Source organism: Chlorocebus sabaeus, chromosome 7 (assembly GCF_047675955.1).
Source record: "Chlorocebus sabaeus isolate Y175 chromosome 7, mChlSab1.0.hap1, whole genome shotgun sequence".
Lineage (NCBI taxonomy): Eukaryota > Metazoa > Chordata > Mammalia > Primates > Cercopithecidae > Chlorocebus > Chlorocebus sabaeus.
This window is the reverse complement of record NC_132910.1, coordinates 134846862-134866069: the sequence shown is the minus strand read 5'-3', so window position 1 is coordinate 134866069 and position 19208 is coordinate 134846862. Positions and strand designations below refer to the sequence as shown.

General features: G+C 46.8%; 1 protein-coding gene across 2 annotated transcripts in view; it reads left to right on the top strand.

Annotated features, from left to right (window-relative positions):
• Positions 1-4005: 4005 nt before the first annotated feature.
• The window catches only part of ENPP6 (ectonucleotide pyrophosphatase/phosphodiesterase 6), a 128422-nt gene continuing 113219 nt past the window's right edge, over positions 4006-19208 (top strand). For both annotated transcript variants that reach the window (XM_008000380.3, XM_008000381.3), the window contains exon 1: positions 4006-4329. In XM_008000380.3, coding sequence (XP_007998571.2) covers positions 4089-4329 — 241 coding nt within the window. In that variant the 5' untranslated portion in view covers positions 4006-4088. The remainder of the gene's footprint in view (positions 4330-19208) is intronic.

The window sequence follows — 19208 nt, the reverse complement described above, 5'->3', positions numbered from 1 at the left end:
TGCCACCACACCCGGCTAATTTTTGTATTTTTAGTAGAGACGGGTTTCGCCACGTTGGCCAGGGTGGTCTCAAACTCATGACCTCAAGTGATTTGCCTGCCTAGGCCTCCCAAAGTGCTGAGATTACAGGTGTGAGCCACCACGCTGAGCCTATTTTCAAGTATTTTGTTCCTTTTGATGCTATTGTAAATGAGACTGTTGTCTTATTTTTATTTTTGGACTGTTTATTGTTACTGTATAGAAACACAACTGATTTTTGGATGATTTTATATCTTGCAACTTTGCTCTGTGTGTGTGTGTGTGTGTGTGTGTGTGTGTGTGTATGTGTGATCTTTAGGAGTCTGTACATGTAAGATCATGTCATTGGCAAACAGAGATGGTTTTATTTTTTCCTTTATAATTCTCTTGCCTAATTGTCTGGCTGGGACTTCCAGTATGTTGAATAGAAGTGTTTCCACCACTGGGCGTGAAGTCAGCTGTGGGCTTTTCAAATATAGCCTTTATTATGTTGAGGTAGTTTCCTCTTTCACTACTGACCTTTTAGTCAAACCTCTTTGTATTTTTTTGTTGTTGTTTAGTACTGACTTTGAGGATTACAATATGCATGCTTATTACAGTCTAGTTAGAATTAATATTCAATCACTTTACATTTTACTCTTGACATCTGACTTTTTCCATTTCATAAATTTCAAAAACCTTCACAACAACTTAATTCCATTCAAACATTCTACCCCTTTCATTTAGGCTGTTCTATATCTTTTAATTCTTCATAAGTCATCTCTCTCAGCATAGTCATTATTCTTTTAACTTTAAGTAGTTATTTTTAAGGATATTTATAAAAGAAAAACATAGTCTTTTATATTTATTCACATTGATCATTTATGAAATTTTTTTCCCTTCCTGTATATATTAATTTTCATCTGGTGTTATTTCCTTTCAACCTAAAGGACATTCTTTAGTATTTTTTTGTAGTACAAGCCTGTTGGTAACTAATTCTCTCATCTTTTGTTTATCTAAAAATGTCCTTATGTCGTCTTAAATTTTAAAGAATAGTTTTCCAGATATAAGGAGGGTTGACATGGACCAACAAAAGACCAGCAGGGCTGCAAAAGCTGGGATAAATTAATAGGACCAACAAGGGTGGATGTTGGCTGACATGGGCTGACTTGGGATCTCATTCTCAAATTGCATTGATTCTGCAGCTAGAAACGACCCTGAAGCCTTTGTCACTTTTCAGAGGTGAAAACTGAAGCCCAGAAAGGCAATTTCCTCAGAATCACACAACTGCATCATACCAGGATCTTGACTCTGGAATCACAATTTTGTTTTTGTTTTTGTTTGTTTGTTTTGTTTTGTTTTGTTTTTCTAAGACTCTTTCCCTTCCATCTCACCTGTCTCTCCATGAAGGGGAGGCACCAGGGTGCTGACTAATCTGGACAGCACATTCCTGAGAGCTCATGCATGTCCCTAGAGAGACGTGCAGCAGCTTTAGGACAAAGGTTGCTTCCACTTCTGGAGTAAATTTTTCATATTTTGCATTATCTAAATGAAACCCCTGTGGACAATGACTTTACAGTATTGCCAACCCTTGAAAACAAGTTGTAATAAGCACTTATAAGCATTAGGTGCTGATAACCACCCCTTGAGTGAAGACATCCAGATCACAGACACATAGGTTTTGGATCACAAGACTTTGGGCACTTAATATTAACCACCTGCATGACATATGGCCTTTACCTATTGCTTTTTAGCTTTCATTTCCAGCCTTTTCTAGGTTAGATGGTTCAAGACCTGGAGTCTGGCTTTAAGCAACCCTAGGATTTACTTGGTTTGAATTCTATCCCATATGTCTCTTCCCTTCTTCCCTTCCTTTCCCTTCTTCCCTTCCCTTCTTCCCTTCCCTTCTTCCCTTCCCTTCCTTTCACTTCCCTCTGCTCCATTCCCTTCCCCTTTCCTTCCATTCCCTTCCCTTCTTCCCTTTTCTTCCTTTCTTCTTTTCCCTTCTGTTCCCTTTCCTTCTTCCCTTTTCTTCCCTTCCCTTTCTTTCTCTTTCTCCCTCCCTCAATTTCTTTCTTTCTTTCTTTCTTTCTTTCTTTCTTTCTTTCTTTCTTTCTTTCTTTCTTTCTTTCTTTCTTTCTTTCTTTCTTTCTTTCTTTTTCTTTCTCTCTCTTTTCTTTCTTTTTCTTTCTCTCTCTCTTTTCTTTCTTTCTTTCCTCCTCCTCCTCCTCCTCCTCCTTCTTCTTCCTCCTTCCTTCCTTCCTTCCCTCTTTCTTTCTTCTCTCTTTTTTTCTGTTTATAGCAACAATAATACCACACAACTCAAGGAAAAAAGAGTAACATTGTTTTCAAAGTAACAACCATTTAGAATAAACTCCCCTTTTCCTTTTTTTTTATAAGGAAAAAAATTTAAATTTAATTATAGAAAGCATTAACTCTTATTGGAAAAAAGAATTCTGTTCCTTGGCCAAGTCCCTTGGGATGGGAGTGGTACTTTGGCCAACGTGTTTCTCTTTTGCAGCATAATTTAAAAAGTGACATGGTGATCCCGTGTATGGGCTTGACTCAAATACAACAGAAAAAGAGAAGGAGAACAGACACAAGCAGAGGGCAGAGGTGGAAGAGGGATTTGGGGCTTGATTGAGAGTGGCTGGTGTGGCTGGTGTCTAGCTTCCTTCCCTGGAAAGTTTGCCCAGAGCCTGCAAGTTTCCTTGGGAGCCAAGTGATGTTATAATGCGAATAACATCTAACATCTAAGCACTTGCTATGGGGCATGCATGTTTTATGTCTTTTTTTTTTTTTTTTCTGAGGCCGGGCCTCACTCTGTTGCCCTGCCTGGAGTGCAGTGATAGAATCACAGCTTACTGCAGATTTGAACGCCTGTGCTCACACAGTCCTCCCACCTCAGCCTCCTGCGTAGCTGGGACCAGGCACATGCCACCATGCCCAGCTAATTTTGAAATTTTTTTATAGGGGTGGGGTCTTGCTGTGTTGCCCAGGCTGGTCTCAACCTCCTGGCCTCAAGCAATCCTTCCACCTTGGTCTCCCAAAGTGGGCCACTGCACTCAGCCGTGTTTTATAAGCCTTCACATGAATTGTGTCGTTCAAATTTATGTAGCATGACAGAGCCACTCTAGGGAACCTCCGGACTCTGGGTACTTTGTGCTAACTCTGTCTGCTCCCCAGCTCACATCTGCCTCCCTGTCACTTACCTCCTCCTATTTTCTGCTCTGCCTAGTCCTCCCTGTCCCAAAGCCTGCATGGTAATTTCTAGCTCTGCTTTTCCATCTCAAGCTCTCAATCTCCAGCTCTCGATTTCATTTCCATCCTATGGGGGCAATGCTGCTTCAGATCATTCTGCCAGTAATGATTTCCCATTGTCCAACTCTGGAAGCTTCTCCTTGGCTCTGGGGCTCTTCTACGAACCACCTCCTCCTATGGGCACCAGCAGCTAAATCATATTTGAAAAATAAAGTAATAACACTGCATGTAAAAACGTTTAAGTGGCCAAGACATAGACAAATAATTGTTTTTAAGTGCTGAGACTACAGAGACGCAGCTGGAAAGTTTACAAGTGGGTCCACCGAAGCGTATTGTTTCCTGTTTATGCACTGAGTCCAGAGGTTTGCGTTACTAACTTCTAAGTGAAAAAGAGTTTAAATGAGGCCATGATGTGGGATAACATCAAATTAAAATCTTGCCCTTTTCCTTGGTTCCTCCCTTTGGTTAGCTCAACTGCAAAGTTAGTGTTGACTTTGTCATCTTCTAAAATTCCACCTCTGTGGGTGCTTGTATTTCTGGAACATTCACCAAAAATAATAAGGTTGAACTCTCTCCCCTGGTGTTAATTCTGGGTTGTTTGGAACCCGGCTTATCTGAAGGAGTCGATCTCTGGGCTTTCTAGTAAAGAGTGAGCATAGATGTGTGGAAAAGGGGGTGCTGTTCCTTTAAATTCTGAAAGTGAACTTGGCTCAGGAAGGCCAGCGGCTCAAGGTCCAGCCCCTGGAAGAGAGAATAGCTACAGATTCTCCATCCTCAGTCTTTGCAAGGAGACAGCTGTGCCAGCCGGGCTCTGGCAGGCTCCTGGCAGCATGGCAATGAAGCTTGGGACCCTCCTGCTGGCCCTTGTCCTGGGCCTGGCCCAGCCGACCTCTGCCCGCCGGAAACTGCTGGTGTTTCTGCTGGATGGTTTTCGCTCAGACTACATCAGTGATGAGGCACTGGAGTCATTGCCTGGTTTCAAAGAGATTGTGAGCAGGGGAGTAAAAGTGGATTATTTGACTCCAGACTTCCCTAGTCTCTCGTATCCCAATTATTATACCCTAATGACTGGTGAGTACCGTGTCCTCTTCTGGGCAGGGAGGGGAGGGCTGGAGTCCAGCAGGGAACAGTGAGCTCCTGGCATCGGAGTCTTATTTAAATGCTCTGTATTCTCTAGTCCTTTGGGACATCAAAGGTAGATAAGAAATCTGTGTCCTTGGCTGAGCAGACTTTTGTTTTCGCGGTGGTGTTGTTTCCCAAAAGTTATCCCAAGGACCTGTTCTGGATTCTCAGTGTGGAGGACAGAGAACTACAGCAGTAGATGATATTCGACGATATTGAAAGTGGTTGTTTATTTTAGAAAGAGAAATTCTAATGAGCCTCATATTTTCTAAGTTCAAGTTTGCACAATCAACAGGTGTCCGTGCATGCGTCCCAAACTCCTTCTGTCCCTTTGCTCTGCGGTCATGTCATCCTGGCGTCCTGTGGGCTTGTTTCTCAGTGTGTTAGACTGTGAAAGTACCTGTGGGGTCCTCAGAGGGGAGTAGTGCTCCTGGACTTCTTGGGGAAGGGGGGATTTTTAGGTCTTATCCTTTTCTGTTATTTAGCAATGCCACCTTCCCCTTCTTCTGCCTTTTTTGGCCAGGTAAAATGATACAGAGAAGAAAAAGCTTGTGTAGCTCAGGTTCCCCGTTTGTGATTTGCAGCATCTGCAAAATACCAACCAACAAAAACTCAACAAAACAAATCAAACCTCTGCTAACCCAGACTGCCTGGGCTTGGGATCTCTGAGTTTCCTAAGGACGGCCTTCATCTGGAATTGCCAGGACTCCAAACGCACCTGCACGAACCTGAGCCTCTACCCGTGCAATAATAGAATGTGCGGCCTTCTCTTTGCTCACAGAGTTGGATTCCCAGTTTCTGGTTTGTTTTTCAGCTATAACCTTTGTAAAGGCAGTGAGAGGCTCTCAGAAAGAATTTAGCAAACTATCCAGGGAGGCCGTTAAGGATGCACTGTTATTGCTGGTGATGCGGGACTCAGCCATGTGCTCTGAGCACAGAGAGAACTCTACTAATTATGTTAACAGAAAGAGAATGAGATCGCTGATATCTCATGGATCTCCACAGAACACTAAAGCCGAAGGGGTCTAAAACACACATTTGTATCTCTGACTTTGTGCATAGACAGTATATACACGTGTATGTAAAAATGCCATAAACTGATGCCCCAAATTGAAGGGAAGAGATACTCATTTGCATGAAAATGAGGGCATGAGAGAGAGAGAAAAATTCAGACTGCACACAAGCAAGGAAGTTATGTATTTGTTTTTTATTTCCCACAGCAGACAAAAAAAAACAGTCTGTAAGATAAACAGAATTAACAAAAGTCTCTGGCCGTCCCCTGGCCTGCGTCTCCCCTTGCAGGGAAGCGGTTTGCAGGCTGCCGGGTCACACACAGATGTCATTGTGTGCACGGCCGACTCCAGCTCTGCACAGTGGCTTCACACACACGGCCCACCCCACTCCAGCTGTCTTTCAGAGCCTTGCTGGGGGACCCAATTCATAAACTGCCACGCCACGTGCAGCTTCTGCCATCTCAGTGGAAAACGAATAAAATCCATATTAGAAAGGACTCAAGTAAGTAATGGGACCATTGCAGACTCCACAGAGACACTCGGCCAGTGACATGGCCTTTTGTTTGTCAGACTCACACTCCTGATATCGGCACAAGGAATGATTTGCACATAGCCTCCATCACGCTGAGACACGCCTTCTTTTCAGGCTGTGTGTGTTTCCCTTGTGTCGTCCTCAGAGAAGAGCCCCTTCCATTACAGGCAGCACAGGTCCCGTGAGTGCCTGGCAAAGATCTCACCCTGGCTTTGAAACTGAGGCTGGCCCGAGGAAGCCACAGGTCTCCATATGTGTTAGTCTCTGTGTTTTCAGATGGCCAAATGTATGCACTGATGTGGAAGTCTGCTTGGTCTATATGTTTCTTAGAAGCTGCCCTGCACAAGGGAGGTATCTAGCAAGGCTCATGTTTATGTCCGAATGTCCTTGGGTATGATTTGTCTTGTACCTACTGGGCAGACTTGCAGACTTGAAGCAGGATTCGTAGGCTGGGAGATGCCGGGCCATGAAGCTGGTATCACCTCCACTGTCTTGGAACTGACTCAGGGTTAAATTTAGACTATTTTCCCCAATATCCGTACTTATTTTTCCACCTGATGCTGAAAACCTCCTCTTTTATTCATATAAGGAAGGATATAGCCATTGGGAATTGTACCTAAACATATGGTTTGAGTATTTGAGCGTTTTATGAACCAACAAAATCGCTATGTTAGATCTTTTTGGAACCAAAAGATATGCTGTTTTAGGGTTCCTCAGCATTCATAAGAGAGGCTAAGCTCTCACTTCATTACCCGAATTATTGCTCAGAAGACAGAAAGCCCCTGGTGCTCTTCCCTTTGCGTAACGAGGAGTGATGAGTTGTTGGAAAGAATGCTGACCTTCGAGCTGGGAGAACTCGCTTGGAGACTTCAGGCAAAATAAAATGAGATGAACTGCCAGGGCTGCATCAGGCTGGGATTTCAGATGCTGCCGGATGCAGACATAGAACTAGGCAATGCACGGGGAATTTTATTTTATTTTATTTCACTTTAAGTTCTGGGATACATGTGCAGAACGTGCAGGTTTGTTACATAGGCATAATGTGCCATGGTGGTTTGCTGCACCTGTCAAGTCGTCATGTAGGTTTTAAGCCCTGCATGCATTAGGTATTTGTCCTAATGCTCTCCCTCCACTTGCCCCTGATCCTCCAACAGGCCCCAGTGTGTGATGCTCCCCTCCCTGTGTCCATGTGTTCTCATTGTTCGACTCCCACTTAAGAGTGAGAACGTGCGGTGTTTGATTTTCTGTCTCTGTGTTAGTTTGCTGAGAATGATGGCTTCTAGCTTCATCCATGTCCCTGCAAAGGACATGAACACATTCTTTTTTATGGTTGCATAGTATTCCATGCTGTATATGTGCCACATTTTCTTTATCCATTCTGTCATTGATGGGCATTTGGGTTGGTCCCAAGTCTTTGCTATTTGCACAGGGAATTTTAAAGTTAGGGCTGGCCCCTCCTAGGATGCCTTCGTGTAGAAATTATGCAAATGGCTGAAACTCCCTTGAGAGGGAGAATTTCACAGTGGATGGGGATGGGGAATCAACAGGCCTATCTGTGAGCAACCTTGAAACCATCTAGCCCAGTTGCTGCCTGGAAACCACCATGGCTGATTATTTATGTGCCTCAAAACATGTTTACATCAGGACAAACGCAACCAAAATGCCAATCATGATCATGAAGATGAATCAAACAATTGATTGCTGGGAACCCTGAATCTTAAAAATGGCCTTTCACCAGGGAGATTACATTCAAATAGGGGAGGAAGAACACTCGCGAATGGGTGCCCGCTAATATTCTAAAGTGTGTAGCAAGGTGTTGTGAGCCCAAATGTGTCCTCACCCTCCTGTCTCCCAGTTCAAGTTGGGGTTCCAGCCCCCAGTACCTCAGAATGTAACTGCATTTGGAGATAAGGTCTTTAAAGGTGACCAAGTTAAAATAAGGCCATTAAAGTGGGGCCCTACTCCAATATGACAGTATAGGAAGGCGAAGAGACACAGGCATGTGCACGTGCAGAGAAAAGGCCATCTGAGGACACACCAAGGCGGCCCTCACAGGCAGTGGAGAGGGGCCCAGGAGACACCAACCCTGCTAACACCTCGTTCATGAACTGTGAACAAATAAATTGCTGTTGTTGGAGCCACTCCATCTGTGGTACTTTATAATGGCAGCCCAAGAGAATGAATACACAAAGAATAGGGAGTAGGCTCCCAGCGTGCTGCAGAGGACCAGGGAGAGGAGGCGTTCCTTCTAGTTGGAGTAGCGTAAAAAAAGGCATTTTATAGAGGAGAGATCTGAGCTGGAAGAAGCAGCCACTGGCATGGTGTGTGTCTTTACATCTTACTTTAGGCATAAGCTCTCTTTCTGAAGAGTGGTGTGTGGATCACCTTCATTCTAGTGCAAACACAACCACAGTTTCAATGCCCTTGGAATGCTTTCTGTTTTAGTCTATCTTACCCGGGATCTTTTCGTAAAGTTATTCTCTCTTTGGGGTAAATTCACGTTTGACTGAAGTGGAGTTTAACATACAGTCAAGGAAAGAAAGCAGTGATTTGTTCAATCCAGGTCATGGGTAAGAGGGAAATGCCGCATCTGTTTTGAGGCAGCGTAACTTAGCATCATTTTGTTAAGGCTAATGGTAACATTTGTTTGCAATTCTCAAACACTTCTGGTTAAGCAGTTGGGGAAAGTGGCCCAGAAACGTTCTGAGTAGCGGGGAAGCCAGTCTAGAACTTCGTCTTGACGGCCAGTAACCCACCCAGAGATCAACAGATGCTGAAATAAGTTTGTCCCACAGTATATTACTAGTATTATAACATTTAGATGCTAGGAAATAAAGTGCAGGGAAATTTAGTGTTTTGTTTCAGGCACCAAAGAATGCCATGGCAGAGCTGAGATGGGAGAGTAGGCATCGGAGACCCCGTTCTCACACAGCAACTGGCCGGGGCCTAGGCCTGCATCTTGGAGTGGCCAGAAGGTTGTGCGAGTGACCTCAGACCCGAGGATAGAGATCTCCCCAAGACAGTCCAGGGAGCAGCAACAGACTGAATCATCGTGCTCCTCTGTGGAAATCAAGGCAACAACAGGGATGTTAACTACTCAGAATTACTATTTGTGCCACGGTATTTTGTCTCTCACTCCTAGAAATTACCTATGACACAAATTCTTACCTGATATCAAGAATCCATTGTGCTGGAGTAAAACAGCAGAGTAAGGTATACTTCCTATCACCCCACCTTTTAAGAAAATATCTGATTTAAGTTAAAACTGGACCAAAGGCAATCAAGGCAGAAAGTACGTGAACAATCGTGTTTTGAGAAAGCCTGCATCCTCAGCTTACTGCAGAATTCAGGCTTCCTTTGAGGGGCTGTTCCCAGACTCTGCATTCACACAGCTCCAGGTAGGGTGGAGAGAGCCTCCCCGGTCCCCTCCCCTCTCCTTTCCCCAGGATCAGCATTTACATGGGGACATTGCCCCAGCTTGTGAGCCTCCTTCAATGCAGGTACCTCCTGAAATAAATGATCTCTCTTTGGCGGGCCCTCTTCCTGTCTTCCTACTCTCTCTTGCACCAAATCCAGCCAAGCTTCTGTTCGGAACAGTGTCCTCCCGGGGGACCTGGTCAATCCCAGCCTTGGTTCCCTGGCTGGGAGCTGCATCTGCCCCTCCTTCCTGACAGCTCACTGGTCCCAGGATTCTCTCCTCCCTTGGTTTCCTTTTACTTCACTCACTTCTCCGTGGTCCCTTCCCTTGGTTCCTCCTGATCGCCCTGACCTTCCTTTGTCTCACAGTGAAATCAGCTGTCCTTTCAAGGTCGATCCTCAGCCTCTCCTCACCCAACCTCCTCCGCTGCTGACCACTGGCTGAAGCCGCAACCCCGACTGCCCGGAGGCTCCTCTGCTCCAGCTCCCTCTCGCTGCCCGCCCTACAACCAAAGCAGCCCTGGGACAGCAGTCCCAATCACGCCACTCCTCTGTTCACACCCTCCGGCGAGTTCTGTTGTACCCCAAGTAGAATCTAACGCTCTTGCAGACCTGGCCCCATAGGTCACCCAGCCTCTTCGGGGCCTTGCTCCCACCACCCTTCCCTTCGATTGCCTGTGTCCCGCTGGGCATGCTTGAGTGCGCTGCTTCTCCTGGCTGCTTCCCTTCTGCTTGTTCCCCAGAAAGGCCCAGGCTGGGCATCGCTGCGTTCTTCGGATCTGCCTCCCAAGGTCACCGTGGCGGATGCGTCTTCCCCGGCCACCCCATCAGCGCTCTCTATCCCTCTTACTCTCTTTATTTTCCATCACGGCACCAGTTTATTTATTTCTATCTTCTCCAAATAAAATTTATTATAGTGGGCTGGGTGCGGTGGCTGATGCCTGTAATCCCAGTACTTTGGGAGGCCGAAGCAGGTGGATCATTTAAGGTCAGGAGTTCAGGAGCAGCCTGTCTAACATGGTGAAACCCTGTCTCTACTAATAATACAAAAAAAAATTTCGCTGGGTGTGGTGGTGGGTGCCTGTAATCCCAGCTACTCAGGAGGCTGAGGCAGGAGAATCGTTTGAACCCGGGAGGCGGAGGTTGCAGTGAGCCGAGATCGTGCCACTGCACTCCAGCCTGGGCGACAAGAGTGAAACGTCATCTCAAAAAAAAAAAAAAAAAAATTATTATAGGGAAAAAGCATTATAATGATGATTAAGACATTCAGAGTTTCAGGGAAATGAATGATTACTTTGATGTTCGACACTTCTAAACTAATAAGGAGGAGAAAACACTACAATCATGCTTTGCTCATATGAAAGCAATTCGCATTTGGGAGAACCGATTACCCTTTATGTCTAGTAATCTTGCATATCTCAAAATGTGTCTTTCAGTTTTGTTTTAAATTTTGATTATAAGGTTGGAGTCAGAAAGAGGCCTGGGGGGAGAGTCACCTCCAAGGAGGGCTGTGTCAAAGTAGGAGATGAAAGAGGCTGGGGATGGTGGGAGAAAGTTTAACCAGGACACCAGCGGTCCGCACAGCCCAAAGGAGAACCTCCTTGTAGTGAAGATCACTGAAGTCAAGAAAGTGGCGCCAACAGCCACGCGTGGAACCAGGCACGTGATTCAGAACCAGCGTGGAACACTGTGAGGATAGTTCAGGCTTGGTGCCAGTGGTCTGGCTGTTGGACCTAGGGACGCATGTGGCAGCTTAAAGGGACTTGCATGGCCATCCTTGTGTTTTCAGCCTCTGTCCCAAGCTGCTTAGGTGGCCAGGCTGTTTATGCCAGCATCACAAGGAGCAACTTAGATGTTTAAAAATATCGGGGCATGTTATGGGCTATTTGTACACCCCCAAAACCCACGTGTTGATGCCCTACTCCCCAATATCGCAGAATGTGACTGTTTTTGGAGATAAGATCTTTAAAGAAGTAATGAAGGTAAAATGAGGTCACTAAGGTGGGTACTAATCCAGTATCGCTGGTATCTTTATAAGGAGAGGCGATTAGGACCCAGACAGGCACAGAGGGAAGACCACATATAGACACGGGGGAAGGTGGCTGTCTGCAAACCAAGGAGAGAGGTCTCAGAGGAAATCAACCCTGATGACATCTTGATCTGAAACTCCCAGCCTCCAGAACTATAAGAAACTGGATTTCTTTTGTTTAACCCACCCAACCTGTGTTACTTTGTCATGACAGCCATTGGAAAGCAATATAAACAGGATTGTGACACTAGGGCTGCTAATGGAAGAACGCAGGTTTTTTTACACAGCCCACTTCTATGACCAAACCTACTCACTGAGAGTTTCTGGTGACTTCTGCCCTGAAATTGAGGCAGTCATGGTGTGTTAACTTCCTAGAGCTGCTCTAGCAAATTTGGATGCCCAAAGTCTGAAATCCAGGTGCAGGCAGGGCCATGCTCTCTTTGAAGTCTCGAGGGGAGAATGTGTTCTCCGCCTTCCCCCCGCCTTCTGGTGTTGCCGACAATCCTGGGTATTCCTTGGCTGGTAGATACATCACTCCAACCTCTGCTTCCGTTGTCACAGGGCGTTCTCTGTGTCCCTCTCTGTGCCTCTCCTTCTTATAAGGACACGAGCCATATTGAATTAGGGCCCACCTTCATGACATCATCTTAACTTGATTACGTCTGCAAAGGGCTTATTTCTAATAAGGTCACATTCACAGGTCCTGAGGGTTGGAACTTCAGTATATCTTCTTGGGGGCCACAAGTCAACCCCCTACGTAAGGTCCAGTGGAGAAAGCTATGGATTTGCTGTCAGAGATCGAATTTAATCTATTCTGTCACTCTTTGACTTTCAGAACTTGAACAGCTTCTTTTGAGTGTTAATCTTTTGTTTTGTTTTGTTTTGTTTTTGAGACGTAGTCTCACTCTGTCACCCAGGCTGGAGTACAGTGGCATGATCTCAGGTCACTACAACCTCTGCCTCCCTGGTTCAAGTGATTCTCCTGCCTCAGTCTCCTGAGTAGCTGGGATTACAGGTGCCCGACACCATGCCTGGCTAATTTTTTTTCTTATTTTTAGTAGAGATGGGGTTTTGCCACGTTGGCCAAGCTGGTCTCGAACTCCTGACCTCAGGTGATCCACCTGCTTCAGCCTCCCAAAGTGCTGGGATTACAGGTGTGAGCCATTGCGTCCAGTGAGTGTTAATATCTTATCAGTAGAATGTAGAAAGTAAATGTTACCCAATAGGCTTGCTGTGAGAACAGAATGAGCAAATATGCGTGTAAACTCACCATGAGTAACAGCGTACATATTACGCCCTTTATCAGTAAGATGAGGCTGAGTTATGTTGTTGCAACAAGCAATTCCACAGCATGTCTGAGTCTTAGAATAGCTAACGTTTATTCCTCAATCATGTACGTGGCCTTGAGGAATGACCTCCACCCCGTTCCTCTTCATTCTGGGACCCAGGCTGAAAAAAGCAACTTCTAAATGAGACATGCTGCTCTCATGGCAGAGGTAAAAGAGAAAACAGAACATTGTCATCATGGGTAGTTCGGGCAAAGGAAAAGTGAGCGTGTTCAGGTCAGAAGGAGGAGGTGCTGAGCCCATTCACCATCTGGATGTGGGTTGGGGGTTACAGAGAATAGAGTGTGTAAAAAACATGTGCAATTGATGAAAGTCTATGAAAGCCACACCAAAGGATAGTCCAACAGGCTCCTCCTTCCCTCCTTTTCCACTCCAGACATCACCGCATCTGCTCTTTGTGATGGACTTTAAGTGAGGGGGAGAGTTGAATTTGAAGAGCATCCATGAGGCAGAACTTGCTGATTGGCTGACAAGTGAATATGAAAGAAGAGCCCAAACCGATACCACAGCTACAAGATCATCTGAAGTCTGAGTAAAGGGGCTCCTATTAGCACAGATGGGAAAGTTCAAAGAGCTGATTATCTCAGTGAGATTTATTTGGAAAAGTAACTTTTCAACAAATTATATTTCAAGTGGAGTAAGATATTCACTTGACGTTATCCCTTTAGGGGATCAGAGACAATGTCTTAAAGGAGAGTTCAAGAAGCATGCAGAATACCACCGAGGCAAAGGAGAGAAATTGATCCTGTGGATCCTAGTGGACCCCAGGAAATGGACTTCCTATCTCACTACTTGCTACCCAGCTGGTGCAGAATATTTCTCACAGATGCACAGTTAAAATCTGCCTTCCCACCTGAATTAACTTTTGTCAACATTTTGTCATATACTTCCCAGAGACAACCTAACAACATTTTTCCACTTAAAACTACACTCTCTGCAATGAACCTCGATTAAGCTGCCTAAAGATGCAGGCATGGCAGGCGAGGTGTCCAGCAATAGAAGCTAGAAGTGGGTAAGAGCGCTAGTAACCAGCCATGCCCCGAGGAAAAAAAAATGCGTTCTAAGAATTTACTAAAATAATGTCTCCCAGCACATCATTATTTAAGCTCCTATCAACAAACCTCTCTGCACTGAAGTTTCACTTTTCAAAAAATATGCTTCTTTCGGCTTCTGTGGTGATGAGAGGGTGTTCTGATTATACGGCAGTCAGCTGCTGGAAACTCACCCCATGAAGAAGGGAGTGGTTAGAGTAGTGGGCAAAGCTGTAAAATGTGGTGAAAGCTTTTGATTGTAATAACAGCAAAGGCGTTTCCAGAAGGCTTGTCCACGTGGAGCCACTGCGGTCTACACGCCATGGCGATCTCACAACCCCCACCCCTGCCTCCTTCACCCCAACATTGATTGATAGGATCATGTGCCTCCTGTCCAGGCTTTCGGGGTGGCTTGACCCCTGCAGCTCCAGTTCCTGCTCAGCATGGGCGCTGTGCCAAAAGTGCGTTAAAGGGCATTTCAAATTAATTCGGAGGGAGCCTGACTCAGCAGGGTAACGTTCGTTTCAGAGACACCTTCAGCAACACCTGCTCGAGTTTCAGAGCCCCTCAGAGCCCCACAATAGGCCCATTGTGTCCACACAATAACCAGACAGAGACCTGGGGCAGGCCTGGGGGTCCTGGGAGCCCACGTGCAGCGTTTGGCTCTTGTTGGATACTCTGAACCAACTCCCATCATCAGCCCTTTCGATAGCAAGGAGAGAAGATCGAGAAGGCAGATCATGGGAGGATGTGTGGGCCACCTTATTTAGACAAAGGGCTGTCGGGGCTGACACCAGTGGAACTTTGGTCCAGGATACTGAAGATGCTTTAGTTCTTGATGAAGGAACTCCCCCGGGCACCTTCAAGAGCACGTGCATGGGAGAATGTGTGTAAATGTCTGCAGCAGAACACCCCGGGCTGAGTGCTAGGGGCCAGGAGTGGGTTCCAGGTGTGCTGGGAGGCCAAGTCCCCCGGGTGTCACCTTTGATGGTGAGCAGTCTCGTCCACTCAACCTGGGTTGCCCAGCCGACTATCTGCACGGGGCAGGCTGGGAAGCAGCGTGGTCCACAGGGCAGGGAAAGGGGGTAGAGGCGTCAGCTTCTCCTGACTGCCACAGTCCGGAGGGACTTGGATACATTACATCATCTTCTTAGTCCTGCATTCTTGCTGTTTAGCGTGAGAAGACCGGACAGATGGAGTGCATGATTGATGTTAATTAGGTCCTGGCCACCTAGATGTGCTGACCCCAACCGAAGCCAGAAAGGTTCACAGTGACTCGACAGCCAACTACACACGCTTGAATCCACCTTTTGTTGAGAGGCCTTCATGCACCACGGATCATGTAATTAACCAACACACAAGCAGTAATAACAGTGCGGTAAGGAGCCGCAGTGATGGCTCGGGAAACCAGCCCACCTACAACTGAGCCGAGTGGGTCCGGATGTCCTTGGGACACTGGTCGACGGGGGCCTCACTGCTTCCGGCACCAGATGCCAGAACTGGGAGAAGGAGAAGGCTTCAGACTCTCATGGGCAGAGGCTCTAAAGGTGTCTTGAACGAGGCCAATTCTTGGCTGCTCTTGTTGTCCTCCCAGATGAGTCTGCTCTCACCATCTAAGCCGCCTTTCACTTTCTATCGGTCTGTTTCAGGGTTGGGGTGGCACCGGGCAGCAGCAGGTGTCATCACTTCAGTCCATTGCATATGTGGGTATCACTTTGAGGAGGAAGACAGCTTCACAGTGGGCTTACTGATACTTGGCATGAGTGACTCCATTTTGAGACATTAGGACCACAAATTATTATAGCAGGGATGTGTGCTGGGAATGTTCTAGGTGCTGAAAATACAGGCCGGGCGCGGTGGCTCAAGCCTGTAATCCCAGCACTTTGGGAGGCCGAGACGGGCGGATCACGAGGTCAGGAGATCGAGACCATCTTGGCTAACACGGTGAAACCCCGTCTCTACTAAAAATACAAGAAAATTAGCCGGGCGAGGTGGCGGGCACCTGTAGTCCCAGTTACTCGGGAGGCTGAGGCAGGAGAATGGCGTGAACCTGGGGGGGCGGAGCTTGCAGTGAGCCGGGATCCCGCCACTGCACTCCAGCCTGGGGCACAGAGCAAGACTCCGTCTCAAAAAAAAAAAAAAAAAAAAAAAAAAAAGAAAATACCACAGAGAGGTTCTTAGAGCCCACTGAGTGGGAGCAGGTGGAAAGGGGGACTGGAGTGGGCTCCCAGTGAGATGCTGTGTCCCTTGCCCTGTTTTATGATCACAATAGCTCCAATTTGACCTGTTTTGTACATATGAAGAAAATGGTCTATAGTTAATCCCACTGGACACCAATGGCCCCTAACAAGGACTGGCCTGAGGGAAGGGTGGATGGTAGCAGACGACAGAAGTCCTGTATCTGTGGATGTCACGGTGGAGACACCCACGGAGTTTGTCTAAGTGGCCCCCAAGCCTTGGGCTCTCCTTCCAGGTTCTGCACACTAATCATCACAGTCGCCCAGGTTCTGCACACGAACCACCACAGTTGCCCAGGTTCTGCACATGGACCGTCACAGTCTTCCGGGTTCTGCACACGGACCGTCACAGTCGCCCGGGTTCTGCACACGGACCGTTGCAGTCGTCCATCAGCTCTGCTGCGTGTCTAGCTTTCCCTGAAAGATCCCCTGTGTGTCAGGATTTGGCTTTCACAGGTGGACTTGAGAAAACATTCTGCTTTAAAGGTTGAAAGCAGCCACTGTACAGAAATATAAATGTTTGGGAGAAAAACTCAAATATTGTGTTCTTCAGCCACTCACTAGCAGACCATGGGCCTAGCCTGGAACCTGCTCTCCAGCCCTCTTCAACCTCTGCCTGGCAGCCCGAACTCCTGACAACAGCCCCTGGCCTATGAAATATCCTGTCACAGAGTCCACCCAAGAGGAAAGATGGGTGACTCTGAGGCTGGGGCACGTCAAGGCACAGGGGAGCCTGAGAGAAGACGCCTCGGCTCCAGCAGCCCCTGGAAAATGCTGCCATATCACTTAGCCTGAAATTTTCCAAGCAGCGTGATCTGTGTGTTAAATGCCAGTTATGTTAAAACCATTCATGCATGTTCCCTTGGTCTCTGGTCACATATGCTCTGTGGCATGGAGGCAGCCTCTCTCCTTCTCTGTTCAGCCAGACTTTTCCCAGAGCCCCTAGAAGGAGACACTGCCATTTAGGTCATCAGGGCCCCAGCACAGGGTACCTGCCAGTTGGAGGGAAAACATATCTTTGAAGATGCCTAAGAAACCAGGAATCATGGTACCTATCTGGATGGCAACTGGACAGATGAGAGACCAAGATGGGACAGAGACATCTGTTGCCTGTTTTTGAACAATGTGGATTACTCACATATTTGCAATATTAAATGAAAAATTTCTATCAGATCCAATGAGACTTGCTCAACTCTAGTAGAACAAGCAGACATTTTGTTCAACATTGATTAACCCCCCACTTGTGATTTAGGGAAATACATCCACATTCAAAGAGTTTTTGAAAACATGTTCTTCAACCTAGTGGACCTAAAGCAATGTTCTGTGGTTTGGTTTGGTTTTCTCAGTCTGCACTGCAGATTTGCAAACAGTGACCAGCCAGGGCTCAGGACACCCCAGCTCGAGGTTTTTGTCACTATCCTTCTCTCAACGCCCACCTCTGGGAGCTGCCACTGCCCCTCTGAGAAGCAAGGCTAAAGGCCATCTAGGAGACCTCCCCTAGTGTGCAGCCTCGGAAGGGCTCCCATTTCGCAGGTGGGTCCCTGCAGGCAAGACCTGTCCGTGCAGTAATCCCCGCCACTGTTGGTCTACACTCCCTCGGGGGCAGTGGAGTGTGGACCATCTCCACATCGGGGCCCAGTGCTTGCTCAGAGGAGACATTGGTTCGTGTTTGTGGGACTGCACTGGCTTAGAGCCAGGGACTGGGCTTTTCCCAGTTCTGTGGCAGAAGCCTTGGGTTGCCCATCTTTCTACAAGGCTCTGGAGTTTTCCTGTCAAGCCCCGTCTGTTGGCTGAGGTTGTACTCTTTTCTAACAAACTACCCAATGCATCATATGCCTGTTTTGATCTCACTGGATTCTGGATTCTTCTAGCCAAGCTCCACGGGCCTCTAAGTCCCCTCCCCTCATCTCCATACTGGATGCCTCTCTTGCCCTTAAGGCTGACAGCAGCACCACTGCCATGTTCATCCTGTTGTCCTGGACTTCCCAGCACCCAGAGCTATCCCTGGTGTTCACTAGTCTCTGTGGGAGGATCTAATTCCAGGTTCCAGTTACTCCCAGTCTGGCCCATTCCCCTGCAGCTTAGCTGGCTGGCCTTGTCCCAAACCATGACATCCCTCCCTGCACATTTCTATGAATGACTTTCATAGTCCGTTTTAGCATGCATTTGTCTGTGTAAGACATAACACTAAAACTATATGAATGACCTTGGGAATATGTAACAAAATCCACTACACCCCAATCCAAATTTCCCCCAAAGGCATTCAGAATTACAAAATGTGAAAAGCAGAGGATGACTTAGAGATGCTAGCACATTTGTCTTATTGTGCAGGACACATAGGCCAAAGATTCAGATCCGGCAACAAGATAAAGGGAGAAGAACCACACCAAATGCAGGTTTCCAAGCCAGGGTCAGCATCCAATGCCCCTTAGATGATCAGGGATGGAAGCCCAGGTGTTTGTTCCCTTCCAGCCCCTCTCGCCATGTGCCCAAGTTGCCCTCTGCCTGAGCTCTCGACCTTACGCTGAGTACTCTACTCCTTCCATTCTGAACTTCCCTGGGTTGTTTTTGCTTCTTTCTTCACCCTCATTAACATCTCCCAGGATGTACAATCTGAGATGGAGATGAGATTCAAAGCAGTGAGTGAGTGTGTGTGTGTGTGTGTGTGTGTGTGATGCATGTGTAGATTTCATCAACAATTTGGCCCAGGAGGAGGTGGAGCCGCCTAGAAGACTGTGACTGGTTTCAGGACACAGCTTGGCCATCCTCTCTATTTTCTGATGCCATGAATAGTAACTGAAGACTGCCTGCTATTCCTTAAACCTTTTACATAATCCCATCAAGCTCTGATGGAACAGATAAGAAAAGCACATTCCAAGGAATTCACTCTCAGCCTGTGTCAACATGCATTATAACGTCCAGCTAAAAGCTAAAGGAATCTATTAAAAACAAAGCAACTTTACCCAATCCCCACCCACCTATTTTCCTGTTCTTTTGAACTGACTGACCAGCTGCGGGGGGGTCTTGAAAGTTGACCTCATGAGATTCCCTCAGGGGACATCAGACTGATCCCTAACCTTCAAACCAGGGGACCATCAGGGTTCTTGCAGCCAGTTGTGAGACGCCTGTTGGGATGGAATTTAAACCGTGATCTCTTCACCTCTCCCTTTTCACCTCCCGGTTTTTGTTGGAGGCCTCTCTGGGAACTCTCAGTCCTTCTCTT